The sequence below is a fragment of the Pyricularia pennisetigena genome, chromosome 6, assembly GCF_004337985.1.
Source record: "Pyricularia pennisetigena strain Br36 chromosome 6, whole genome shotgun sequence".
Classification (NCBI taxonomy): Eukaryota; Fungi; Ascomycota; class Sordariomycetes; order Magnaporthales; family Pyriculariaceae; genus Pyricularia; species Pyricularia pennisetigena.
In genome coordinates this window covers 5,651,774-5,673,675 of record NC_043744.1, presented here as the reverse complement: position 1 = coordinate 5,673,675, position 21,902 = coordinate 5,651,774, and the positions used below count along the sequence as shown (strand labels likewise).

General features: G+C 52.3%; 7 protein-coding genes across 7 annotated transcripts; 4 read left to right on the top strand and 3 right to left on the bottom strand.

The window, feature by feature from the left end:
* Positions 1-408: 408 nt before the first annotated feature.
* Positions 409-2,090, bottom strand: PpBr36_05416 (uncharacterized protein; the record flags this gene model as incomplete). Its single annotated transcript, XM_029892572.1, has 3 exons — positions 409-532; positions 618-1,405; positions 1,500-2,090. The coding sequence occupies 3 exons, from the start codon at positions 2,088-2,090 to the stop codon at positions 409-411; spliced, it is 1,503 nt and encodes a 500-aa protein (XP_029749617.1).
* A 2,591-nt stretch (positions 2,091-4,681) lies between these two features.
* PpBr36_05414 (uncharacterized protein) lies at positions 4,682-7,918 on the top strand (the record flags this gene model as incomplete). The annotated part of the gene is made up of 3 exons (XM_029892570.1): positions 4,682-4,964; positions 5,032-5,718; positions 6,354-7,918. The coding sequence occupies 3 exons, from the start codon at positions 4,682-4,684 to the stop codon at positions 7,916-7,918; spliced, it is 2,535 nt and encodes an 844-aa protein (XP_029749619.1).
* PpBr36_05415 (uncharacterized protein) lies at positions 5,594-7,822 on the bottom strand (the record flags this gene model as incomplete). Its single annotated transcript, XM_029892571.1, has 2 exons — positions 5,594-5,712; positions 6,619-7,822. 2 exons carry the CDS (start codon positions 7,820-7,822, stop codon positions 5,594-5,596), a joined length of 1,323 nt encoding a protein of 440 aa, XP_029749620.1.
* Positions 7,919-8,836: 918 nt separating the features above from the next.
* PpBr36_05413 (uncharacterized protein) lies at positions 8,837-11,360 on the top strand (the record flags this gene model as incomplete). Its single annotated transcript, XM_029892569.1, has 5 exons — positions 8,837-8,874; positions 9,012-9,038; positions 9,158-9,332; positions 9,552-10,053; positions 10,156-11,360. The coding sequence occupies 5 exons, from the start codon at positions 8,837-8,839 to the stop codon at positions 11,358-11,360; spliced, it is 1,947 nt and encodes a 648-aa protein (XP_029749622.1).
* Positions 11,361-11,864: 504 nt separating this feature from the next.
* Positions 11,865-12,404, bottom strand: PpBr36_05412 (uncharacterized protein; the record flags this gene model as incomplete). The annotated part of the gene is made up of 2 exons (XM_029892568.1): positions 11,865-12,147; positions 12,382-12,404. 2 exons carry the CDS (start codon positions 12,402-12,404, stop codon positions 11,865-11,867), a joined length of 306 nt encoding a protein of 101 aa, XP_029749621.1.
* Positions 12,405-13,460: 1,056 nt separating this feature from the next.
* Positions 13,461-15,742, top strand: PpBr36_05411 (uncharacterized protein; the record flags this gene model as incomplete). Its single annotated transcript, XM_029892567.1, has 3 exons — positions 13,461-13,518; positions 13,780-14,091; positions 14,178-15,742. 3 exons carry the CDS (start codon positions 13,461-13,463, stop codon positions 15,740-15,742), a joined length of 1,935 nt encoding a protein of 644 aa, XP_029749624.1.
* A 4,156-nt stretch (positions 15,743-19,898) lies between these two features.
* Positions 19,899-21,902, top strand: PpBr36_05410 (uncharacterized protein; the record flags this gene model as incomplete). Its single annotated transcript, XM_029892566.1, has 3 exons — positions 19,899-20,110; positions 20,150-21,570; positions 21,652-21,902. The coding sequence occupies 3 exons, from the start codon at positions 19,899-19,901 to the stop codon at positions 21,900-21,902; spliced, it is 1,884 nt and encodes a 627-aa protein (XP_029749623.1).

The following is a 21,902-nucleotide window of genomic DNA, read 5'->3' as shown; positions in this document are numbered from 1 at the left end:
AAAAAAAAAAAAAAAAAAAAAAAAGGTACGAATATCAGAAAAAGAACGACAACTGATTCTTGGCCCAGCAAAAGAAGATATTCAAGAGCATTGATACGCCATGTTCTGTGTAAGATGCTAACAGAATATGCTTTTCTAGACTAGCATAACCGGTATTATACTTTTCCCAGCGCGTTAGAGAAAGCTAGAATTTAATGCTGGGCATAAACAGACGCCATTTACCCTTTGCCTCAAAACCAACTCCGAATCATGATCATCATAATGTCATAAAAATAGAAAAAAAAAAAAAAAAAAAAAATAAGAAAAAAGTTACAGATTATTTGGACCTTGAACAATCAAGCCAGGGTAGACCGCGGCCCGGTCCGATAAAAAGAAAACCAAATCAAGGGAGGAAAAAAAAAGAGCAAATCACCGGGCGTGGTTGATGATCTCGGCGTAGACGTCATCTGGGATGTTCTTAGCAATGAAAAGCGTCAATGTCTTGATCTTGTCTGCCTGCAAGGCTGGGAACGACCTGAGGAGTTTGTTTGGGCTGTTACAAACTTTGGTGTTAGTAAAGTAAACCTTCGCATCACGGTTTTCAGTAGCAAAAGATACACCCAGTAAACCAAACTCACCTGGGACTAGCCATAATCTGGCTCCGTATCAGCATCAGCTGGGCCACGATACACAAAATATTCAAACCGGGCCCGTAGGCAAACAAGAAATCCCACAGCTGCAGCACCTCGGGCAGCGGCGGGGTGCAGGCACACAGCGTCAGGACGCTGGGGAAGGCATAGATCTCGGCTGAGAGGCCCTTGACCATAAGGTACTTGCTGAGCTTCTCGTCGACGATGGCGAGGACCTTGTCGACAAGGCGCAGGCCCTTGTGCACACCGTCCATAGCGCCGCGTATGTAGCCCGGCAGCTCCTGCGTGAGGAGCTGGTGAAAGGCGACAAACGCCTCGGCCTCGGAGCGCGCCGCGTACAGGAACGGCGCCGCCAGCACGTTCATGCCCTGCACGTAGGTGCCGGAGTCTCCCGCGCCCGCGTCAGAGCCCTCGGTGGTGAGGGTCAGGGCGCGCGCGCGGTTCTTGACTGCGGGCGACGAGGCCGGCGTGTCGTTGTTGGCCGTGCGAGGCCGCGCCGGCGACTCGGGCAGGTGCGGCAGCGACTGGCGGCTAGACGACTGGCGGATCTCACGCGAATCGTGCAGCTTCCAGGCCACGGCGTTGAGCAGACGGATGAGGGATGCCTCCGAGACGCGACGGCGAAAGAGTGGGTCGGTGGTCAGGGTGCGGAAGGTGTCGTTGCGGATCTTGGAGTAGGCTGGTGATGCGCCGCGGTGGATGAGGTCAAGATATGCGTCTGTTTCTAGGACTGGGCAGTCGAGCATGATGAGCCAGACATAGATGCGGAGTTGGGACTGTTGGGGATGTTATCAGGATGTTAGCCTGCTGTATTCACGTATCCACAAGATCATAGACCCAAAGCAGAGCAGAGTATATAACAGTACTGACCATGCCCTCAGTATTGGACTTGATGCCGTCGTGAAGGACCCTGTACCGCATGCTCTCTATGGCGCTGGCGACATCCCCATCAGGAGGGCCGTGAGGTATCAAACGTTCCAGAGACAACTCATCAGCCACCGCTGAGCGCCGTGGCAGACCAGGGCGGCGCCCCTTGACAGCGGCAACGGCGCCAGCAGCGGTCTGTTGTTGCAGGACGGGAGCATCACCGTTGGTGCGGCCGCGCTGAGGCGAGCGACCGGAGCTGGGCTTGCGGGAGTGTTGCTGGGGATCGATCCTGATTGTGTTGTTGTCGTTGATCCTGCTCACGCTGGCGGCGGTGGGGTTGGCATAGCTGTTACTAACGTTTCTACGGGTCGGTGACAGCGACCTCTGGGTTGTCCTGTGCTGCTGTTGCTGTTGCTGGCGTTGCTGGGAGATGAGCGAGGGGCCACCGCCTAGATTGTAGGCTTTGGCGCCGAGATTATGCGCCGAATGCAGTTTCCGCAGAGCACGATGAGTCCCGGGAGACGGTGGCGGGTGCAGGGTCGTCGACGTGGGCGGCGGCAAGGAGGGGAGCGACTCCTTGATTGGGCTAGGCATGGTGTTGTTTGTTTTGATGGATGCGATGATGTGGTATCGTATCAGCGATCAATCGGTGGCGCCTTTCAGCCCCATGGGAATTAGGTCGGTCGCTCAAAGGTCAATTAAGTCGATATAGATGATGCAACCTATTCCGGCATATCAATTGGATTGCGCCGGGCGATGTGGTTTTGGTTCCACGGTTTTCGCATCTACTTGCAGCCACAAAGTGTTGCACGTGGGATCTGAGCTGAGAAGACAATGGGAGTCTGAGCGGGGATGAAGCGGTTGGTGGTAGGACAGCAAGGCAGGCAGTCAGTCCCAAGCCACGCGATTTTTCGCGTCAAGCCATCTTTGTTCGCATCACGGCACTGCAGCAATCACTGCCAGAGACTTTTGTGTTATTTTCCATTGGTAAACCACGGCCAGATAGCATTGCCCAGATTTTTTGCCTAGATATTTCAAGATGTGTAATAATCAATTTCTCAACAACGGAAATCAGTAAACTTAATGTGTCCCTCCCTCGTCGCGTTGTTGTGATGGGCAATCCCTAAACTCGTCCATTCATCTATCTGCTCGGGTCCAGACCCCCCGTCGTTGTTGTTATTGGATTCACGTGTGAGCAAGGGTTGGCCTGGTTTGCTTCGTCATGGAAATTTGGAAGCTCAAATTCACACCAAAGTCACGGGACATACCCCGTGACAATTGGACCTGGGTACAGAGTACGGCACAGCCGAGCACTGCAAGCAAGCAACCTTGGCAACCGCCGATGTGATGCGCCCTAGGAATATGGGCAGACTGTAGATGTAATTGCCAAAAATATCCAACCTTCTGTTTACTTATTGCAATGGCCGTTATACTTTGTAACTTTCACTCTTTCTCAATCTATCAAAGTTATTCTATAGTAAAACTCACCGGGTCTTTGATCATCGCAGGCAAATTTAATTTATACTGTCTCACAATTCTGTACGGACTTGTATCGCTTGACAGCACTTTGTGCCAAATGATGTGCGATTTCTAAGACGACCCCCCCAAAAATATTGACGTTGAAGAGCCTCGAAAGTGGGTCCCATGCTCAGTGTGGTGTGCCAATCTTGGGTGGATTGGGTGAGCTCAATTTGGTCTAAAATGACGTGCTTTGACTTTGGACTTGCAACATCCAATCCCTGGCTTCCAACCTGGGCCCAGTCAAAGACAAGATGCTGAGCTAGCTAGCAGACACGACTACTGCAGACCAGTCTCCGCGGACATGGGCGTTTGAGCCTTCCATGTCTCTTGCCGAGAGATAGAGGCTGTGCGGCTGCAACTCTCGGTACTTGTTTAAATTATCGTGACTTTTTGGCGACTACTACTCTAGACGGGACTAAGTGAGAGAGAGAAAGAGTGAGAGACACTCTGGTGGTCTAGACCTTGACCTAGCACTAACAACAGGACCCCAACTGCACTCCGAGTAAACTTTCTTCCCAACGATATAGCGCCATCCCTAGCCGCAATAACAAATCAGCAGACGTCTCCTTGTCTTTGAGGTCGAAAAGGCTAGGTTTTTTTTTTTTTTTTTTTTTTTTTCATTCATCGTCCAGCACATCCAGACTTCCCAGCGTCCCATAAGCATGCGGCGAGGCGGCAAATCCCCGGCCAGTTCAATGCGTTCGGCAATGACCAGCCTTGGGGCCTTTCGACTTTCCCATTATAGCACAAACATTCCCTCCGAAACCCCATCCAAGTGGATGGAAATGGTCTTGGAAAGTAGGAAAACACCTCGCGCAGTCCACAGTTCACTGGGGTTATGGGGTCTGCCCCGCAAGACTGTGGCCTGCTACGTACGCAGTATCTCCCGATCCATTAATAAAATCTGTTTATTTCATTTTACCAGGGTGTAACCGGTATAGCTCGATTGCGCCATCGAGAAGAGCAACCACTGGTCCCCAAGGGGCTTGATAGTCAGACGTGCTTACATATCACGTCTGATCGGAGTGATGCGTACTTTTTTTCTGCCTTTTGTTTTCTATGTGTCCCTTTCGTCTGCACATTTATTAATAAAACAAAGAGGTTTCCTTTTTTTTCTGCGTACCTACTGTACAAAATCGAAACGCCCTCCCTGTTTTCTTGACTCCCTGTTTCCTTGACTTGGTTGTTTACACATCCTAGTTACAACAAGTCCCCTTTATTAAGACAAATCTACTCTAGGGTATAGGCAAATTTGATTGGTATGATCGGAGCTTGTTTTAACGTTTCCACATTCGTACTTGTTTAGAGCTACTATTAACCTCTGCATGATAGACATCTTGAATTACTATCTACCGCCATAAAACAAGACGCCAAAAACACCCAACACTGCGACGCCATCTCTGGACCCTTTTTTTTTCGCCAACATCTGACCCCCCTAAACTTTTCAGCCTGCTTACGTTGAAAGCATCCCGTGTTCATTTTTCTGCAGGGATCTTGCGCTCCACGCAGGTGAGCGCGTGATACTCGTGCCCATTGGGCGCCTGTATAAAGCAGCCAACCTTATTTTTACCTGCCAAGTGAGGTTAAATAAAAGAAGCCTCGCTCCTGCGCCTACCAGATCTCTTCTCGGCAATTACGCCATTCAGGCCACCCCTTCAGTCGCAATGTCGACCACAGGCGCCAAGGTCGGACAGAGCTTGGCAGCAGTCCTGGGCATCAAGCTACGCAACAACGAGCCCTATCAGGACGAAGTGACTCGAGGCGAGTCCATCCTGTCCGTGCAGACTGCCGACACCTTTGTCGAGTCGAGGCCGACGACCAAGGAGTTCCTTGAGGAGCTGGTGCCAAGCGGAAAAGATGTCGTCACTTACACGAGGTCCTTGTTTCCTTTTCTTGATTGGATAGGAAAATACAACATGCAATGGCTGCTTGGTGATCTAGTTGCCGGTAGGTTTACATGCTTGTCTGTCTTGTTGTTAGTCGAATTGAACCAGGCTGACCACCTCCTGCCAAGGCATCACAATCGGCGCCGTGGTGGTTCCGCAAGGCATGGCATACGCCATCCTTGCCAACTTGGAGCCGCAATTTGGTCTGTACTCTTCGTTTATGGGAGTCTTGATCTACTGGTTCTTTGCGACATCCAAGGACATCACAATCGGTCCCGTCGCCGTCATGTCGACACTTGTTGGTGGCATCGTCATTGAGATGAAGGAAAAGTTCCCCGAAGTCCCGGGCCACGTGGTCGCGTCTGCCTTGTCCATCATCACGGGTGCGATCGTCCTCTTCCTCGGGCTTACGAGAACAGGCTTCATTGTCGATTTGATCAGCTTGACGAGTCTGTCGGCTTTCATGACGGGCAGTGCCATCAGCATCGTCATCGGTCAAATCCCAACCATGATGGGAATCTCGGGCGTTTCAACACGTGATGCATCTTATCTGGTGCTGATCAACACCCTCAAGAATCTTGGGACGACCAAACTCGATGCAGCGATGGGGTTGTCGGCCTTGGCGATGCTCTACTTGATCAGGTCGGCTTGTTCGTTTGGGGCCAAGAAGTGGCCTGAGAAGCAGAAGCTCTACTTCTTCTTGGGAACACTCAGGACCGTCTTTGTGATTTTGCTGTACACCATGATCAGCTGGTTGGTCAACATGAACCACCGATCGAACCCAAAGTTTAAGATTCTGAAGGATATCCCTGGAGGTAAGCAAAAAAAAAAAAAAAAAAAAAAAAAAAAAAAAAAAAAAAAAAAAAAAAAAAAAAAAAAAAAAAAAAAAAAAAAAAAAAAAAAAAAAAAAAAAAAAAAAAAAAAAAAAAAAAAAAAAAAAAAAAAAAAAAAAAAAAAAAAAAAAAAAAAAAAAAAAAAAAAAAAAAAAAAAAAAAAAAAAAAAAAAAAAAAAAAAAAAAAAAAAAAAAAAAAAAAAAAAAAAAAAAAAAAAAAAAAAAAAAAAAAAAAAAAAAAAAAAAAAAAAAAAAAAAAAAAAAAAAAAAAAAAAAAAAAAAAAAAAAAAAAAAAAAAAAAAAAAAAAAAAAAAAAAAAAAAAAAAAAAAAAAAAAAAAAAAAAAAAAAAAAAAAAAAAAAAAAAAAAAAAAAAAAAAAAAAAAAAAAAAAAAAAAAAAAAAAAAAAAAAAAAAAAAAAAAAAAAAAAAAAAAAAAAAAAAAAAAAAAAAAAAAAAAAAAAAAAAAAAAAAAAAAAAAAAAAAAAAAAAAAAAAAAAAAAAAAAAAAAAAAGAGAAAAAAAAAAAAAAAAAAAACACACCCACACCCACAAAGGCGGCTAACTTGGCCCAGTCCCTTGGGGATCGTATCCATACTTACTTTGGACGATGTTGCACAGGATTTCAAAACGCAGCAGTACCCGTCGTCGAAACTCGTGTTATTGGCGCGTTGGCCAGCAATCTCCCCGCCGCCGTCATTGTTCTTCTGATAGAGCACATCGCCATCTCCAAGTCGTTTGGTCGCGTGAACAACTATAGCATCAACCCTTCACAAGAGATGGTTGCTATTGGTGTCACTAACCTCCTCGCCCCTTTTCTGGGCGGTTATCCGTCGACTGGTTCCTTTAGCCGCACAGCTATCAAATCAAAGGCAGGTGTGCGCACTCCTTTTGCGGGTGTCATCACTGCCGTCGTGGTGCTCTTGGCCATCTACGTCCTGCCGCCCGTCTTTTACTACATCCCAAGTGCATCGCTCGCCGCGGTCATCATCCACGCCGTGGGCGATTTGATCACGCCCCCGAACACCTTGTACCAATTCTGGTGCGTCTCGCCGATCGAAGTCGTGATATTCTTCATCGGTGTCATCATCACCATCTTCTCCAACATCGAGAACGGCATCTACGCCACCGTCGCCATCTCGGCGGCGATCCTCCTCGGCCGCATCCTCAAGGCGCGCGGCCGCTTCCTGGGCCCCGTCAGGGTGCACTCGGTCCTCGACGACCGGATCATCGGCGACGACCACCGCGAGTACGGCACCTTTGGCCAGAGCGGAACGGGCACCGGCGGCGCCTCGACCAGAAACATCTTCCTGCCCATCGACCACGGCGACGGCTCCAACCCGGACGTCGAGGTCGAGAGCCCGTACCCGGGCGTCTTCATCTACCGCTTCACCGAGGGCTTCAGCTACCCCAACGCCTCGCACACGCTCGAGTACCTGACGCGGTACATCTTTGCGCACACGCGCCGCACGAACCTGACGCAGTACGCGCGGCCGGGCGACAGGCCGTGGAACGACCCCGGCCCGTCGAAGCGGGAGCTGAAGAAGGCGCAGCGCAGCGGTGGCAACCTCGACATCGCAGGCGAGAACCCGGACATGCCCACGCTCAAGGCCGTGATTCTCGACTTCAGCAGCGTCAACCACGTCGACGTCAGCAGCGTGCAGCAGCTCATCGACGTGCGGAACCAGCTGGACCGCTACGCGGCCCCGCACCCCGTCGACTGGCACATCGCATGCATCGGCAACCGCTGGACGAAGCGCGCGCTCGTGGCCGGGGGGTTCGGATACCCGACGCCCCGCGGCGAGGGCCAGCACAGGTGGAAGTCCATCTTCTCGGTCGCCGAGATTGGAGGCAGCGACAGCGCGGCCGCCGTGGCGGAGAAGGAGGAGGAGCAGGAGAGGAGGCACGCGGCGGCGAGCGACAGCGAGGACCTGGAGAAGGGCGTCGGTGCGGTGCCGGTGCACAAGACGGCAGACGGGACCGAGACGCCCCGGACGAACGACAGCTCGACCGAGACGGAGCGGGCTGCCCCGGCGTCCAGCACGGGGCTCAAGGGCCTGAGGCCTGCGGCCCGGGCCGTCACGGTCCATGGGCTCAACAGGCCGCTGTTTCACGTCGATCTGACCAGCGCCCTGCAGTCTGCCATTGCCAACATTGAGGCCAGGAGGGGAGGGGATGGGTTATGAGCAGGGATGTGAATTATACTATACCCTAGTCTAGTATATTTTATAATGATTACGGAAAATTTGGAAAGGGGTCTTTTTTTTCTGTTTTTTGTTTCTAAGGAACTATTGGAAGTTTGCATTAGCTTTGGCGTTTTGTTGGCGGCGTCTTAGACAAAATCTTGTCGTACTTCGGAACTTGCTCCGGGCCTGTTAGCTCTATCCTCCTAGAATAACAAGGTTACATACTGAGATCAAAGATGACAACTGGGTTGTGGCACACTCTCCCAGATTGCACAAAGGTATCACATGGTGATGGGATCTGAAAAGCAAGTCAGTAAGAAAAGTACGACCAGACGTACATGTGTGGATCTACTGCTTCGCTTATCATGTCCCCCCCGCCAAACTCCAGCAAATCGACATTCAAGGCGATATTAAGGATGTACAGTCTACAGCGTATCCAAGACCACCAAGACAACATCCCCGCACCTCCTCCTCTGCATGTATTGGTGTGCAGTCGTTCTGTCAGGCTGCAACTGATTTTATTTTATTTTTTTTGGCGTTGGGTGGCTTTAGAGTAGTATGAACCTTGTAGTGGTGCCGAACCGTTGAGGCCGATACTGTTATTGCTTATGAGACTATAACAAAGCACTAATAGCGTGTCTATGGCGAGAAAAATCGCGGGGTTCCGTTCCCGTAACTGTCACTATTCCAAAGGCTAGATTTCTCTAGAACACAGTCTCTACACTACTCTAGACTCTTTCCATCTCAGCCATGCAAAAACTAGCTCGGTTTATTTGAGGGAGGGGGTTTCCTTATTAGCTACCCATCGCGTCGGGAACGAGAAGTCTTGGCTTTGCTCTTGCTTGCTTCATGTTTACTATTCTTCGCGTTTACTAGACAGTCCGTACTGAAACTGCAAAGCAACACACCGATACCACAATGGGGAGCGTCGAGATAACAGAGTCGAAATGCGATGTGTAAGTATATCCAAACAACATCTCGTCGTCCCGCCAGCGTGTGTTGGTCATGCCGCCGGGATGATATTGGTTTTTTGTGCTGGGTTTTTTTGGGAAGTGTTGTCGAAAAACAAGGTTGCTGACAAGCCATGCCGTAGGTTGATCATTGGTGCCGGGCCAGCAGGGTGAGCTGCATCCGCCGTAACAATGTTACCGGTTTCCATGAAACCATAGGAACATGGCACGGGATCAAGTACAAGAAACTCGTCCGCTAATATATTAAGATAACATACCCCAAGAATAGTCTGATGATGGCAGCGTGGATGGCCAGGTGCGGCATCGACGCTCGCATCATCGACAAGCGCGGCACCAAGATCTTTGCCGGGCAGGCTGACGGACTGCAGCTACGCAGCCTGGAGATCTTTGACAGCTTCGGGTTCGCGGATCGCGCTTGGAAGGAGGCTAATCACATGCTCGAGGTATTTTGATTTTTTTTTTTTTTTTTTTTTTTTTGGACTTGTAATCTAACCAAGCTCCGTATTAGATTTGTATGTGGGTAAGTTGAATCATGAACAAGCTCCGTATATCACGAGTGCTATAATGGGCTCGCTCCATCACTCACTTATTCCTTGTTCATAACAAACCTCCTGCCGATCTGACGCATGTGACCAAAACAACTCCATTAAAAATAAAAACAGAATCCGGACTCTACCGGCCGAATCCAACGCTCAGCCCGCATTCCCGACACATCCCCCGGCCTCTCGCGCTTTGTCCAGATTGTCGTGCACCAGGGCCGCGTGGAGCGCTGGTTCCTCGACCACATACGAAAACACTCGGGCGACCGGCTGCGGGTCGAGCGCGGCGTGCTGCCAGAGTCGCTGGTCATCGACGACGACGCCTGTGCCGACCACTCGGCCGACTCGCACCCCGTGACCGTCACGCTGCGGCACCTGTCGGACCAAGAGGCCACGCCGGCGCAGCAGCAGGGCGACGGCCTGCCTGCGGATGGCCTGTTCCGGAGCAACCTGGCCGAGGACGACACGGAAGACTTGATAGCACGAGCGAGGGACCGCAAGTCTGGGAGGGAGGTGATTCGCGCTAGGTATGTGGTTGGGTGTGATGGGGCTCACAGTTGGACGAGGAGGCAGCTGGGCTATGAGCTGCATGGTGAGCCGACGGACTTCATATGGGGCGTTCTGGGTCAGTTCTTCTCTTCTGATTGCGCCCTATTCCTCCCCCCCCATTCTCTCCTCCCGCTATTCACATTCCAAATGCAAACATACCACTAACACCCCCAGCCAGACATAATCCCCATCACCGACTTCCCCGACATCCGCATGCGCTGCGCGGTCCACAGCGCCGACGCCGGGTCGCTGATGGTGATACCACGCGAGAACAAGCTGGTGCGGCTGTACATCCAGCTCAACGAGATCAAGCCCGACGCGGCCAGCGGGCGCGCGGACCGGACCAAGATCACGCCGGCGACCATCCTCCGCGCGGCGCAAAACATCCTCAAGCCCTACACGCTCACCTACGAGCACTGCGACTGGTGGACGGCGTACCAGATCGGTCAACGGCTGGGCGGCGACTTTGACTACCGCGGCCGCGTCTTCCTGGCCGGCGACGCCGTGCACACCCACTCACCCAAGGCCGGCCAGGGGATGAACATCGCCATGCAGGACGCCTACAACCTCGGGTGGAAGCTGGCGCTGGTGGCCAGGGGCGTGGCGCGGCCCGGGATACTGAGGACGTATCACGACGAGCGCCGCCGCGTCGCCGAGGAGCTCATCGAGTTCGACCACAAGTTTTCCCGGCTCTTCTCGGGCCGCCCCGCCAAGGACGTCCTGGACGCCGAGGGCGTCAGCATGGCCGAGTTCCAGGCCGTGTTTGAAAAGGGCAACCTGTTCGCGTCGGGCCTGTCGGTCGACTACGCCGACAGCGTGCTCGTCGCCAAAAAGGGTCCTCCCGCCGCCGCCGCCGGCCAGGACCTAGCCACCGGCGTGCGCCTCGGCATGAGGTTCCCGTCGTTCCGAGTGCTGAACCAGGCCGACGGCCGGTCGTGGCACCTGCAGCAGCGGCTGAAGAGCGACGGGCGGTTCCGGCTGGTGGTGTTTGCGGGCAACGTGCACGCACCGGCGCAAAAGGTCCGACTGCAGGCCTTCTGCGACAGCCTGGCGTCGTCTGCCTTCCTCAAGCCGTACCTGTACCGCCACGTCGACGTGCTGACGTGCCACTCGGCGAAGCGGGTCGAGACGGAGCTGCTGCGCGACTTTCCTGCCGTGCTGCACCCGTTTGACGACAAAAAGGGCTGGGACTATGACAGCATCTACGTCGACGACCAAAACTATCACGACCCCTACGGGGATGCGTATGCCAACTACGGCGTAGACAGGGAGGTTGGATGCGTGGTGGTGTGTAGGCCTGATCAGTATGTTGGGTTTATTGGGAAGCTTGATGGCGAGGGTTGGGAGGACGCCGAGGCCTATTTCAAAAGATTTTTGATGTAAAACTCGAGGACGAATGAACCAAAGACGTTGTGGAATCAGTATAGCCGAGGCATGCCAAAGGAGACAGGAGACAATTGGAATTCTGACCGCTAACCCCAACATACCCAAAGAACCATCTGTTTTGCTAATCAACGTCCAGACCTGCGACCCCTTGCCGTGCCCGACACTCATCCCCCACAGCCCACTCGGCGCAGTCGCAGGTTGCTTCTATTGGGAGGGAGCCTTGCCGTCGGTGGCACCGCCTATCGAGGGGAAGAGGCTTGCTGAAGTCCGATTAAGCGTCTTGCACGATCGCTCCAGACAAGTCGACGCAACGTCGATTCCGTCCCGTCCCGGGGCAACCGCTTGATAGCACCGTCTGCACAATAAACACGTTGGATGTCTCGGGCATTGATTCAATCATTCTCCTGCACTTTCATGTGGATCCGGAAAATTTCAAAAGCAAACCTCCAATGACCCCAATGACCCCAATGACCAGAACGAAACCCCATCCCGATCCCTTCTTCACGGAGCCTTGGCCTGCGCCTCCAGTACGTCGGCATCGAGCTGCTCCATGACCTCGATGACGAGGCTCAGGCTGTCCATGAAGGAGTTGACGGCGACGCGGAGCATGCGGTTCGTCGTGGCGCTGTACTCGGTGCGCAGGACCGTCTCCTCGGTCGTGCCCGAAGAAGCAGAGACTGTGGAGAACTCCCGCTGCACGGATGGCGAAAGCTCCTTGTCGACGCTGAGCGAGCCAAGTGCTACATTGGCTAGCCTGGCCGTAGGGAACGGCACGTCGATGGTGCTGGAGGGTGCATTCGTGCCGGGGGGGTATTTGGCGTTAGCAGGGATGGATGGATGCTTCTTTTACTGGGTGCTCACGTGCTCCTGTTTTGAAATTCAAAAAGTGGGCTGTGACAAGATGAACAGAGCAGTAGTAGCCGTAACTCGATCCTCCAAGCCTGAGCGAGCGTTACAAGAGGAGAAGAGAAAGAGAGACACAAAAAAAAAAAAAAAAAAAAAAAAAAAAAAAACTCACAGTGTGCAGGGAAACTCGGACATGGTCGCTGTTACGGTGATGGTTTGGCACAGCCTGAATTGCGTCAAAACAAATAGACAATATTGATCTTGAAGCTATGACTTCATGTAGGCTTCGGTCGTGTACAGGACGTGCGGTGGTTATTTCTCCGTTTCCTGGCACAGACTGGTCGCAAAACTGACACTGGAGGCTGTTTTCGCCTTGGTGGGATGGCTTGACTTGGGCCGCCCCAAAAAGGGGTCTTTGTCTTGGTATTGGATAGTGACCTCACCTCAGTGCTTCTTCTCTTGTGTGTGGTGAATTCCAGCACCACTGTCGTGCACACCACAGGCTCTAGTGGAGCACTCTCCCCCCCCCTCCCTGGTCTCCAGGTCTTCAAGTGGCCCAAGCTTGCGGGATCTCGGTAACCTCGCTCACCCAATTTCACACAGGCGTTGTCGGGCCAACTCGGCTTGCCCAAGAGGGACACTACCTGCCCAGGTGTAAGCTGGGGCAACGGTCGTGATTGGGTGCACCCCGGCTTGTTGTGTTTGTCGACAACCAAAGACCCACATTTCATACACAACAACAATGGCCAGGGGTCGTGACGATACGCAATACAAAGTCCAGAACCTTTTTGTTTTTGCGATGGAGCTCCGATGTTGTCGTGCTTGATCCCCGACAGTCTTCACATAACTTGACATCGTCAACCTTTCCGACCGTCCTTCCTTTCTTTCCCTCTTCCTCCCTCCCTTAACCTCGTCGTCGTGTCGGGCTCCTCTGGGAAAGTTTAAAAGTTATTTGCATTGCATTCTTTGAAGGCTATTCCATATGCGCGCTAGCATCCATCATTGCATTGCGTTGTGAGCAAAACAAGAGTCGAGAATAAAAGCGGCGCTCATTTGTTTGTTTTTGTTTACCATTTCGAATCGCCACCTCAAACCCACAACGTCTCCTTATTTTGGTCGCGCTTCGTCGCAGCACCGCATTCTACACAAGCAGCAACATTATTCGCCATCATCTCTAGCATCCTACCTGCGCCTTTTAATACTGCACTTGTTACCACCTTCCTGGCATTTCCTGGGGCTCGTGGCGCTGAGATGGCGCCTTCGGTATCCAAGAGCTCCAATATGGGCCAAATCATTGAGTACATTGAGAGTAAGTCCAATCCAGGCTCTGCGCAGCCATTTTCCCCTAATCGCGCAAAATCTTGCCGTCTCGCGAGCTGCTTGCGACATTTCTTCGAAGAGTTTGCTTGCCTACTTGGTCTCTGGATCTCGTCCAAAATCACCGGCCATGCCATGGAGACAATCGGCGACGACATCCCTCCCCTCGAGAGCCGGCCTCGCGCCTTCTTGGTCCCATATCCGCTGCTATTTACATACAAATATCCAGTAACGCTAACGGCATTCATCCCAGACCGCTTATATCTCGCATCATACGTAAACCCTCCCGAGGCCGACACCCTCTTTCCCTACCCGGAGCCACCAACCCGCTCGCCCACCAAGCGTTCGAGAGCTGCAGCTGAGCAGCCAACCCCGGTCGCCGCTCGCAAACAGCCATACTACTTCTCCATCGACGATTCGCTTCTCTACAATGCTTTCCACCACGACTTTGGCCCATTGCACATTGGTCACCTGTATCGCTTTGCGCTCGAATTCCATGATATTCTTGGCGCCAAAGAGAACAAGGACCGACCAGTAGTGTTCTGGAGCAGAGCTGACCCGAGGAGTATGTTGAAGCTTCTCGAGGATGTATTCGAATGCTTGAGAAATGCGCTAACGTTTTTTTTTTCTTTTTTTTTTTTTCCTCCACAGGCCGAGCCAATGCCGCTTGCGTACTGGCATGTTATATGGTGCTGATCCAGTCTTGGCCACCGCACCTGGCGCTCGCGCCTATCGCGCAGGTCGACCCCCCATTGATGCCATTCCGTGACGCTGGCTACAGCACAGCCGACTATGGAATCACGGTACAAGATGTCGTTTACGGTGTATGGAAGGCCAAGGAAGAGGGCTGTGTGATGCTCGACTCTTTCGACCTTGGCGAGTACGAAAAATACGAGCGTGTTGAGAACGGCGACTTCAACTGGATTACTCCTCACTTCCTGGCCTTCGCGTCGCCAATGCACTTACCCGTCGACAGGGTAACCGAAGCCATGGGAGACGCTTACAAGCTCCTCCCCAAGACCATCGCAGATGTCAACAAACATCCCGACCTGCCGGATCCCTTCAAGAATGTTCTCTGCCACTTTTCCGAAAAGAACATTGGCCTCGTCGTGCGTCTCAACTCCCAGCTGTACTCTCCATCCTACTTTGAGTCCCTCGGCATCCGCCACTTGGACATGATCTTCGAGGATGGTACCTGTCCACCCCTCTCCCTCGTGCGAAAGTTCATCCGCCTGGCGCACGAGACGATTACGATACGTAAGCGCGGGATCGCCGTGCACTGCAAAGCCGGTCTCGGCCGCACTGGCTGTCTGATCGGTGCCTACCTCATCTACCGCCATGGCTTCACGGCCGATGAGGTTATCAGCTACATGCGCTTCATGCGCCCGGGTATGGTAGTCGGCCCGCAGCAGCACTGGCTTCACCTGAACCAGGGCGTGTTCCGTGAGTGGTGGGTCGAGGAGCGTGTGGCTCGCAAGCTGCGCAAGGAGCTCGCTGCCGCAGCTCAAAACACGGCCAACACGGGCGTTCCGAGCACTCCAATCCGTGCCATGCAAAAAGCTAGCCTTGGTCGCACCAGCGCCACGCAAGCCAGCACGCCGCCCAGCAAGTCACGCACACCGCTCGGCGAGATGGACACGGAGAGCAACACGGTTGGTGTTCAAGAGGACTATCTGCCTGCCCCAACACCCGGTCAGCCACGAAAGACGGGAAGGAACCCTAGCGGGCGTCACCACCCGTACTCTCGCAACGACGTAAGCGCCAAAGTTGAGGAGCAGCAACACGCTTCGGAGAGCATCTCGGTGCACCGCAGCACCAACGAGAGCGATGAGGAGTGGCACATGCGCATGGCCAGGACCTCGACGCGAGCCAGCCCCAACGAGAAGAAGCCGCGCAGCGCCAGCCACACCACCACAACCACCACGACAACACACCATGTCTACTCTTCCTCTTCCACTTACGTCGACAACGACGCTTCCAACGACATTGAGAACATCGGCTCTTCTGTTGGAAGAACCAAGTCGGTCAAGGAAGAGGGCGCACGCTCCAGCGCGAGCGGCGTGCTCGCCAAGGTTCGTGGTGTCGAGCGCTCTGGAAGCACGAGGAGGGCGGCTGCGTCGACCACGGTGGGCAAGGAGCCGACCGGCATCAGGAAGACGAGCGGCAGGGTAGCCAGCGCTCACGCGGGAGCTGTGCGAAAGGCCTCAGGGCTGTAAATGCCATCGTCAGCTTTTTTCTTATTCTTCTTTTCTTCCCCGCTCTCTTTCCTTGCCCTCGACTGGGTGGAGAGAGAAGTCTTTATACGATGTTTTCTTGCGGAAACGACGTGACGAGATTTACGACCACTCTTTTTCTTCTCTTATTTTTGTTTGCTTACTATTGTCTCGTGTATACCTCTGCGTTCAGCCATCAATTGCATACAGCTGGCGTTTCTCTTTTTGTCATATCTAATCGCTCGTCGTGTTTGGACTTTTTCAAACAAGCAATTCTTACGCTGTCATTCACAACATCGGTGTGGAGCTGGCAAGTCACAAACCCGACTTCCGGTGTTCAGTCAACCATAACCCTTGTTTGTGTATTCCACAGAGTCATGGATAATCAGTTATCTCTTTGGCTGTTCTTTACTTCCGTTTCCATGGTTTGTGGAAGTCGTCTTTGGGCGTTCTTGGAAGGGGAAAGTGGTAGTCGGTATTATTTCTACGGAGTTTTTGGGTTGTCCTTGTTTTCATCTTTGATTAAAGTTATATTCAGGCCCTCCTGACGCTTGCCTCCTCTTTTTGAGCTCAAAGACTCGGAGATGCAGATAAGCACTAACTGTCGCATCAATCAAAACCGTTAAAACAATGTCGTGTCATCACTTGTCTGCAATCTTTGTGTAATGCAAGATCTTGTCAAACACATGTTTCCTACCTGCCCTGTATCGAGATTAATTCACCTCTGTCTCTTTTCAGGGGAAGCTGTTCATATCAAGCAATTCTCTTTCACTACGTTGTATACAAAATTGCATGCTGCCTGGTGAGAAACCACCTGTCTCTTTGCGTATGGACCCTTTGAGTGCTCTCAAGAATGTGAGGACACTGCATTGAATCATGTAAACGCACCATCATATCCATCCCCTTTTGCGCCCTGAAGCTGCTAGTGCAGTTGGAAAGGGTCAACGGCCGGCCAATCAGAAGGCCGAGTTTGACCAGGCAGATACCTAGTTAAGGTACCAAGTAGGTGGGTAAGGTTTCTTTTTTATTTAGGTTTAAACACGAGCCCCTGGATTGCGATCCGAGACGCGGCAAACCATTTTATGAAAGTAAAAAAGATTGCAACAAAGAACTAGCCTAGTGCCAGGGACCGGATATTCCTCGCAGCCGTTTTTCGTTGGCGTCAGCAGCTACAGTCTGGAGCTTGATGTTTGGGAAAAGGGTCTGTTACCGGCTGGAAGCATGCCGCCGTAGACATCTGACGCCATCACTGGGTATATATTGACACAAGGCCCTGTGCGAAGTAGGACGAGAACGTTGTAGGCTTGAGGAAAAGAGAAAAGAGACCTATGCTGGCTGGTTTATATAGCTTCTCTTTTCCCTTGTATCCGAAATGCGTATCATGGCCATCTATGCCAGCTACAGAGTGGCCGGAACGACGAGCCTAGAGCTCTCTGGCTACTCGGTCAGGCGAGCGAGAAGGTACGGTGAGGACGAGATCAAATATGTACAAGATTATAGTGATGAGTCTACCAAATACTTAATACTTGGGTAATTCTGTCCAATTCTCAACCCCAATCTTACCTACAGTAGTTAGTTATGAAAGCCAAGTTTTTGTGAAAATCTGCCTAGTTCCCTCGTTTCTCGTTATGAAAATAAAAAGAATGATTGACCTCTGCAATGTGCTGCAGTCACCTTGGTACCTTGTATCGAAGCATGAACTGTACCGACCTTCTGGCTGCTCGCGTTGGAAAACCGACCACTGTCCCAAGCCAACCATGATGAGCACAACTCAGCCAGTCGGGGCTATATTGTCCCATGCCATGGAAATCAACCAAACTCATCGGAAATTCACTGCCGGGTCCGCGCCGTCGGGACTCGAATGAGATCATCTATTCTTTGACGCGGTTGGCCAGAGATGAGTTTTTACATTTTTTTTTCTTCTTCTTTCGGCTGATTCCCCGTCTCAATTTACCCCACTTACGGCCACCCTCCCCCATGTCATTGCCAACGGCACAAGAGACTAGGTTAGGCTGCAGTTTACTCTGCACAACAAGGCTGCAACTCAAAGTAAAATAGAGTACTTGCCGATAACCTAGTCTTTCCTTCATTGTCTCATCTCGGAGGCCTCATCGAGAGCAGATGCATCACTTGTGGGGGACTATGCGGTCGGCAGGCAGCAGCAAAAAGTCTAGTGTCACGATCCGGACTGTCCGATAATCAGAGAGTCTCGAGAGAAAAGTTGACGATTACAGTGCCGCAAACAGTGGCCGTGAGGGGTGACACGGCTGGCATTTGAGGCAGAGGTTTTGGAGGAGCATGATAGCATCATCTTGTTTGAGGGAAATAAATATACCCAGGCAATGTGATGAGTAACGATGTGTGCTTGATGTTCAACTAACACCAATTTAGCCAGTCAACATATAGGGCCAGTCAGTTGGCTCTTGCTCTGGCCCATATTGACCATCTTGGACGACCTTCGCCATAAGGACATCATCGTAGGGCTGGCTGGAATGATAAGAGGTTTTGGTGGTTGCTTTGGGTGAACGCAAGGCCAGCGAATTCTTTTCCTACTGAAGACCAACAACGAAGGGGACCCAAGTCGGGACCTGTGATTGACTTTCACCTCGAGTGAGTATGTAGAAAAAGGGTGGGTTGCACGACACTCGCAGTTTGTGGTGATAGTTGATTATTGAGAGAGATCAAGTAGAAAACCCCCCCACGATGTGCGACCATCCCTGCTGTGTTCCCCATGCGCTGGATAGGTCCTAGGCAACGACAAATATCGTCTCTTGGTAAAGCATTTCTTTTCAGAGAATGAAAATAGTCGGTGCGAGGGGGGAAAAATGACGAAGCAGGTAGGTAAAACACTCAAGAAACGTTCGCCGGGCTTCTGGAAAGGTTTGCTGCGCCTAGAGTCGAGTGGGTTTGGTTCGGTGGTAGCGATGCGGCCAGAAATGCGGCCAGGCGGAGGAAGGGGGGGACACGCCAGGCTTTTATAGACCAAACTTGATATGGCGCGCGGGCGAGGCAGAAGTCTAAGCCTCGATTTGTGATTTGTGTCGAACAGCAGGACCTTCTTCTTCTTGTATCTTCTACCTTTTTGAGGGTGGGTAGCCAGGCTGCAGACCTTGGGGAGTGCACATAATGGCAATTACAAGTTTGAGTTTGCGGTCGCACAATCAGCCTTGAAAGCCTGCCAACGGGTCGGTCGCGCTTCCCTTGGTAATGTTATGTTGACCAATGATGAGATGCCAGAGATGCAGTGATCGTGGGGTGAATGACCCACATCGTCGGGCAAATTCGACCTCCACGTCCAATTCTCAAACAGGCGCAACAATCGATCGCGGTCAAACAGCTCCTCCTCTGATAATGAATTGACTGACCGTAAGGGAAATTCAAGTGACCTGACCTGACCTGACCTGACCTGACCGACTGGTCTATTTTATGACTGTTCTTACGACTCTCACTGTATTCAGCGATTAAAATCAGCCTTGTGGGATTCTCATGTGCTGCCACCGTCAAGGCGTCGGTCAAGCGTTCTGGCTGGTTATGGCCAACAGTTTGTTGGCTCTCCTGATTTGGTCTGCGTTGCCTCGAAGAACAAGCCTGCTCTTCACCGACAATCATTCGGTCCTGGCATGCACAACGCATAGAGCTGTGCTTAACCAATGAAAGGTACCTCTACTTTTCATCCGATTGACACGGAACAAGACGTCGTTCACTTCCTTTCCATCTACTCCTCCCTCCCAAGCAAAGTAAACGTCGTGCCTAGTGCCAAGAAAGCCCAAAGCAACGTTATTTATCAATCTGTTTCCTAATCGGTGCATCAAAGCACCCCATGTTGGATACAATCCCCTTCCAACCAAAGCACCCCCAGGTGTATCCCCAGTACAGTGCCCGTCTTTCCCTTGGTCACTGGATGAAGTTGATGTTGGTTGTGGAAAGCACCCAAAGCAACTAGGTTGCCATGCGGTGACATTAGGCATGCTCAGCATCGGCTTGTTCGTCTCGCGAACGTCACATTGCGCTCCATATGACCATGACTTTCTCTCCCTCGCAGGCTGCAACTACCCCTCAACTTTGACATGTTCCTATCATTCTCTCTTTTGCTCTCGTGGGCCGGGTCTGCAGTGGATCTGGTTTCAATTTAATCTCCACCTCTAAGGTGAGCGCAAGAATGAGCTTCTTACCGGCAGCATCGCGGCTGGGGTATGGCTCGTCAAGCAGCAGCACTGCCGCAGCCATCATCTCATTAGGTGCGACCCATTGGACTCAGCCCGGCCACGTTATAGAGTGCTTACCCCGGCTTCCATATTTGGCCGGCCTGCATATGGGCCTGCATCTTAACGCTAGTCTCTTAGCTTGGGTATATACGCAACGAGCAAGGTTGTCTGCCTATGACAGTCTCTCGACTTCTTGGATATAAAGATCTTGCCACACGCACAGCCTGTCCACACCAATTCAGTATATGTCTGGGCAGTATGAGTCTACCTCCAACTCATATTATAGTGCTCCATCTTTCATGTCCACCTCTCCAACAACAGGCCTAAGACAACTCAACCTCCACGGCATGGCTCCCACCACAAGAGCACAGGCTATGTGTCGCCTTGCCGAAGCTGGGGCATTGGCAGGTGAGTACTCTGATACTAGCGATTCGGACAGTGACTTTGAGGGCGAAGATACAGGTCAGATAGTTCGCTCCCCCTTCACCGGTCTGCTCTACGACATCAGCCGGCTGCCAACTCAAGACTCGAGCCAGGGCACCAGCCACAGCCTCGCAGTGCCTGACCAATTGGGTCACGACCGGGATGCACAAGGGCATATCAGGGAGCTCTTCAGCGAGTTGCGCTGGCACGAGACACCGCCAGTCAGCCTCCACTTTACAGGAGTTGATGGAGGTCATCAGTTTTATGCCTTCCAGCTCAGAGAATTCACTCCGCTATCCATCCGGATCGGCACTCCAGACAGCAAGTGGCCTGGCCCGCAGTGTACCTGCAAAAACCGCAAGCCTTGCCACCATCTCCTATGGCTATGTGACCCCATCGCAAAGCTCACCCTTTATGGGCATGACCAGGCAGAGCCTCTCAAGGTTGAGGCCGATGGTTCCATCCCTGCGCTTGGGGATCTCTTCCAGAGGATTGCCGATTACCGTCTCAACCTGCTGACCGACGACTTACACTCGGCCGTCGGGAGTTCCGAGGCATACCGGGCCCCGCCTTGGGTTAGGGTAGACGAAGTTAACCAGATACTGTCGGCTTTTGACGAGACAGACGATGAGGAGCAAAGCAATAGCAGCAAGGACACATGGACGCATCGCAAAGTCCGAACATCGCGCGCCCACGGCGAAAAGCGCAACCTGCGCGAAACAGTGCGGGCGCTTCTAGAGCGCAACAATGAAGTCTTCTCCATCTTCCTCAACCTGCTCTCGCCGCGCGATCGGGCACGCAACCCCTACGTGCGCCTGCAGACCCGCGTCGACCGCATCTTGTACGAGTTGGATCGCTACGCTGAGTCGCTGTCAGATCGGGACGCGGCCAGGCAGCGCGTGGCGATGGGCGCCGATCTCGAGGGGACCTGCGACGTCGCATGGGCGGCCAGGCACGTTCTGGGTGCGGTGGGGCAGGTCAAGGGCGAGCTGCTTCGGGGCACGGGAGCCCAGGAGTGGGAGAGGGGCGACGCGGCGCGGGCGCTGGTCTATATACTCCGCAAGGTTGTGTTTGAACACGACGAGGACAAGCACGGCGGCGCCGCTGCCGAGGATAGGAATCTATACGTCAAGTTGGTCGGCGGGCGGGCAGCTTCTGGTTTTGTGGTGGACGTGTTGGAATTGATTCCGGATCAGACGCAATGTGGGTTGATTTTCTGCCTGGGTCAAATTGTTTCCTGTTTCTGAATCGCATCTGCTAATCCAATGCCCACTGCCAAAAAAGACATTGACGAGCTGGAAGATGTCAAGAGGGAGATCAGAGCGAAACGGCGAGTGAACAAGACATGGTTTGGCAAACTGGAGCAGGTCATCAGGCTGATGAGGAAGAGCGTCGTGCGGGAGGATGACAAGGAAACAGGCAGGGCCGTCGGCGGTGGTGGCCACCCTCCCCTGTCGAAATCTGGCACCGGCGTGGGATCCAGCGCAAGATCCAGCCTGAGTGCGGGCTCCAAGCGGCGGTGGGAGGACGACTGA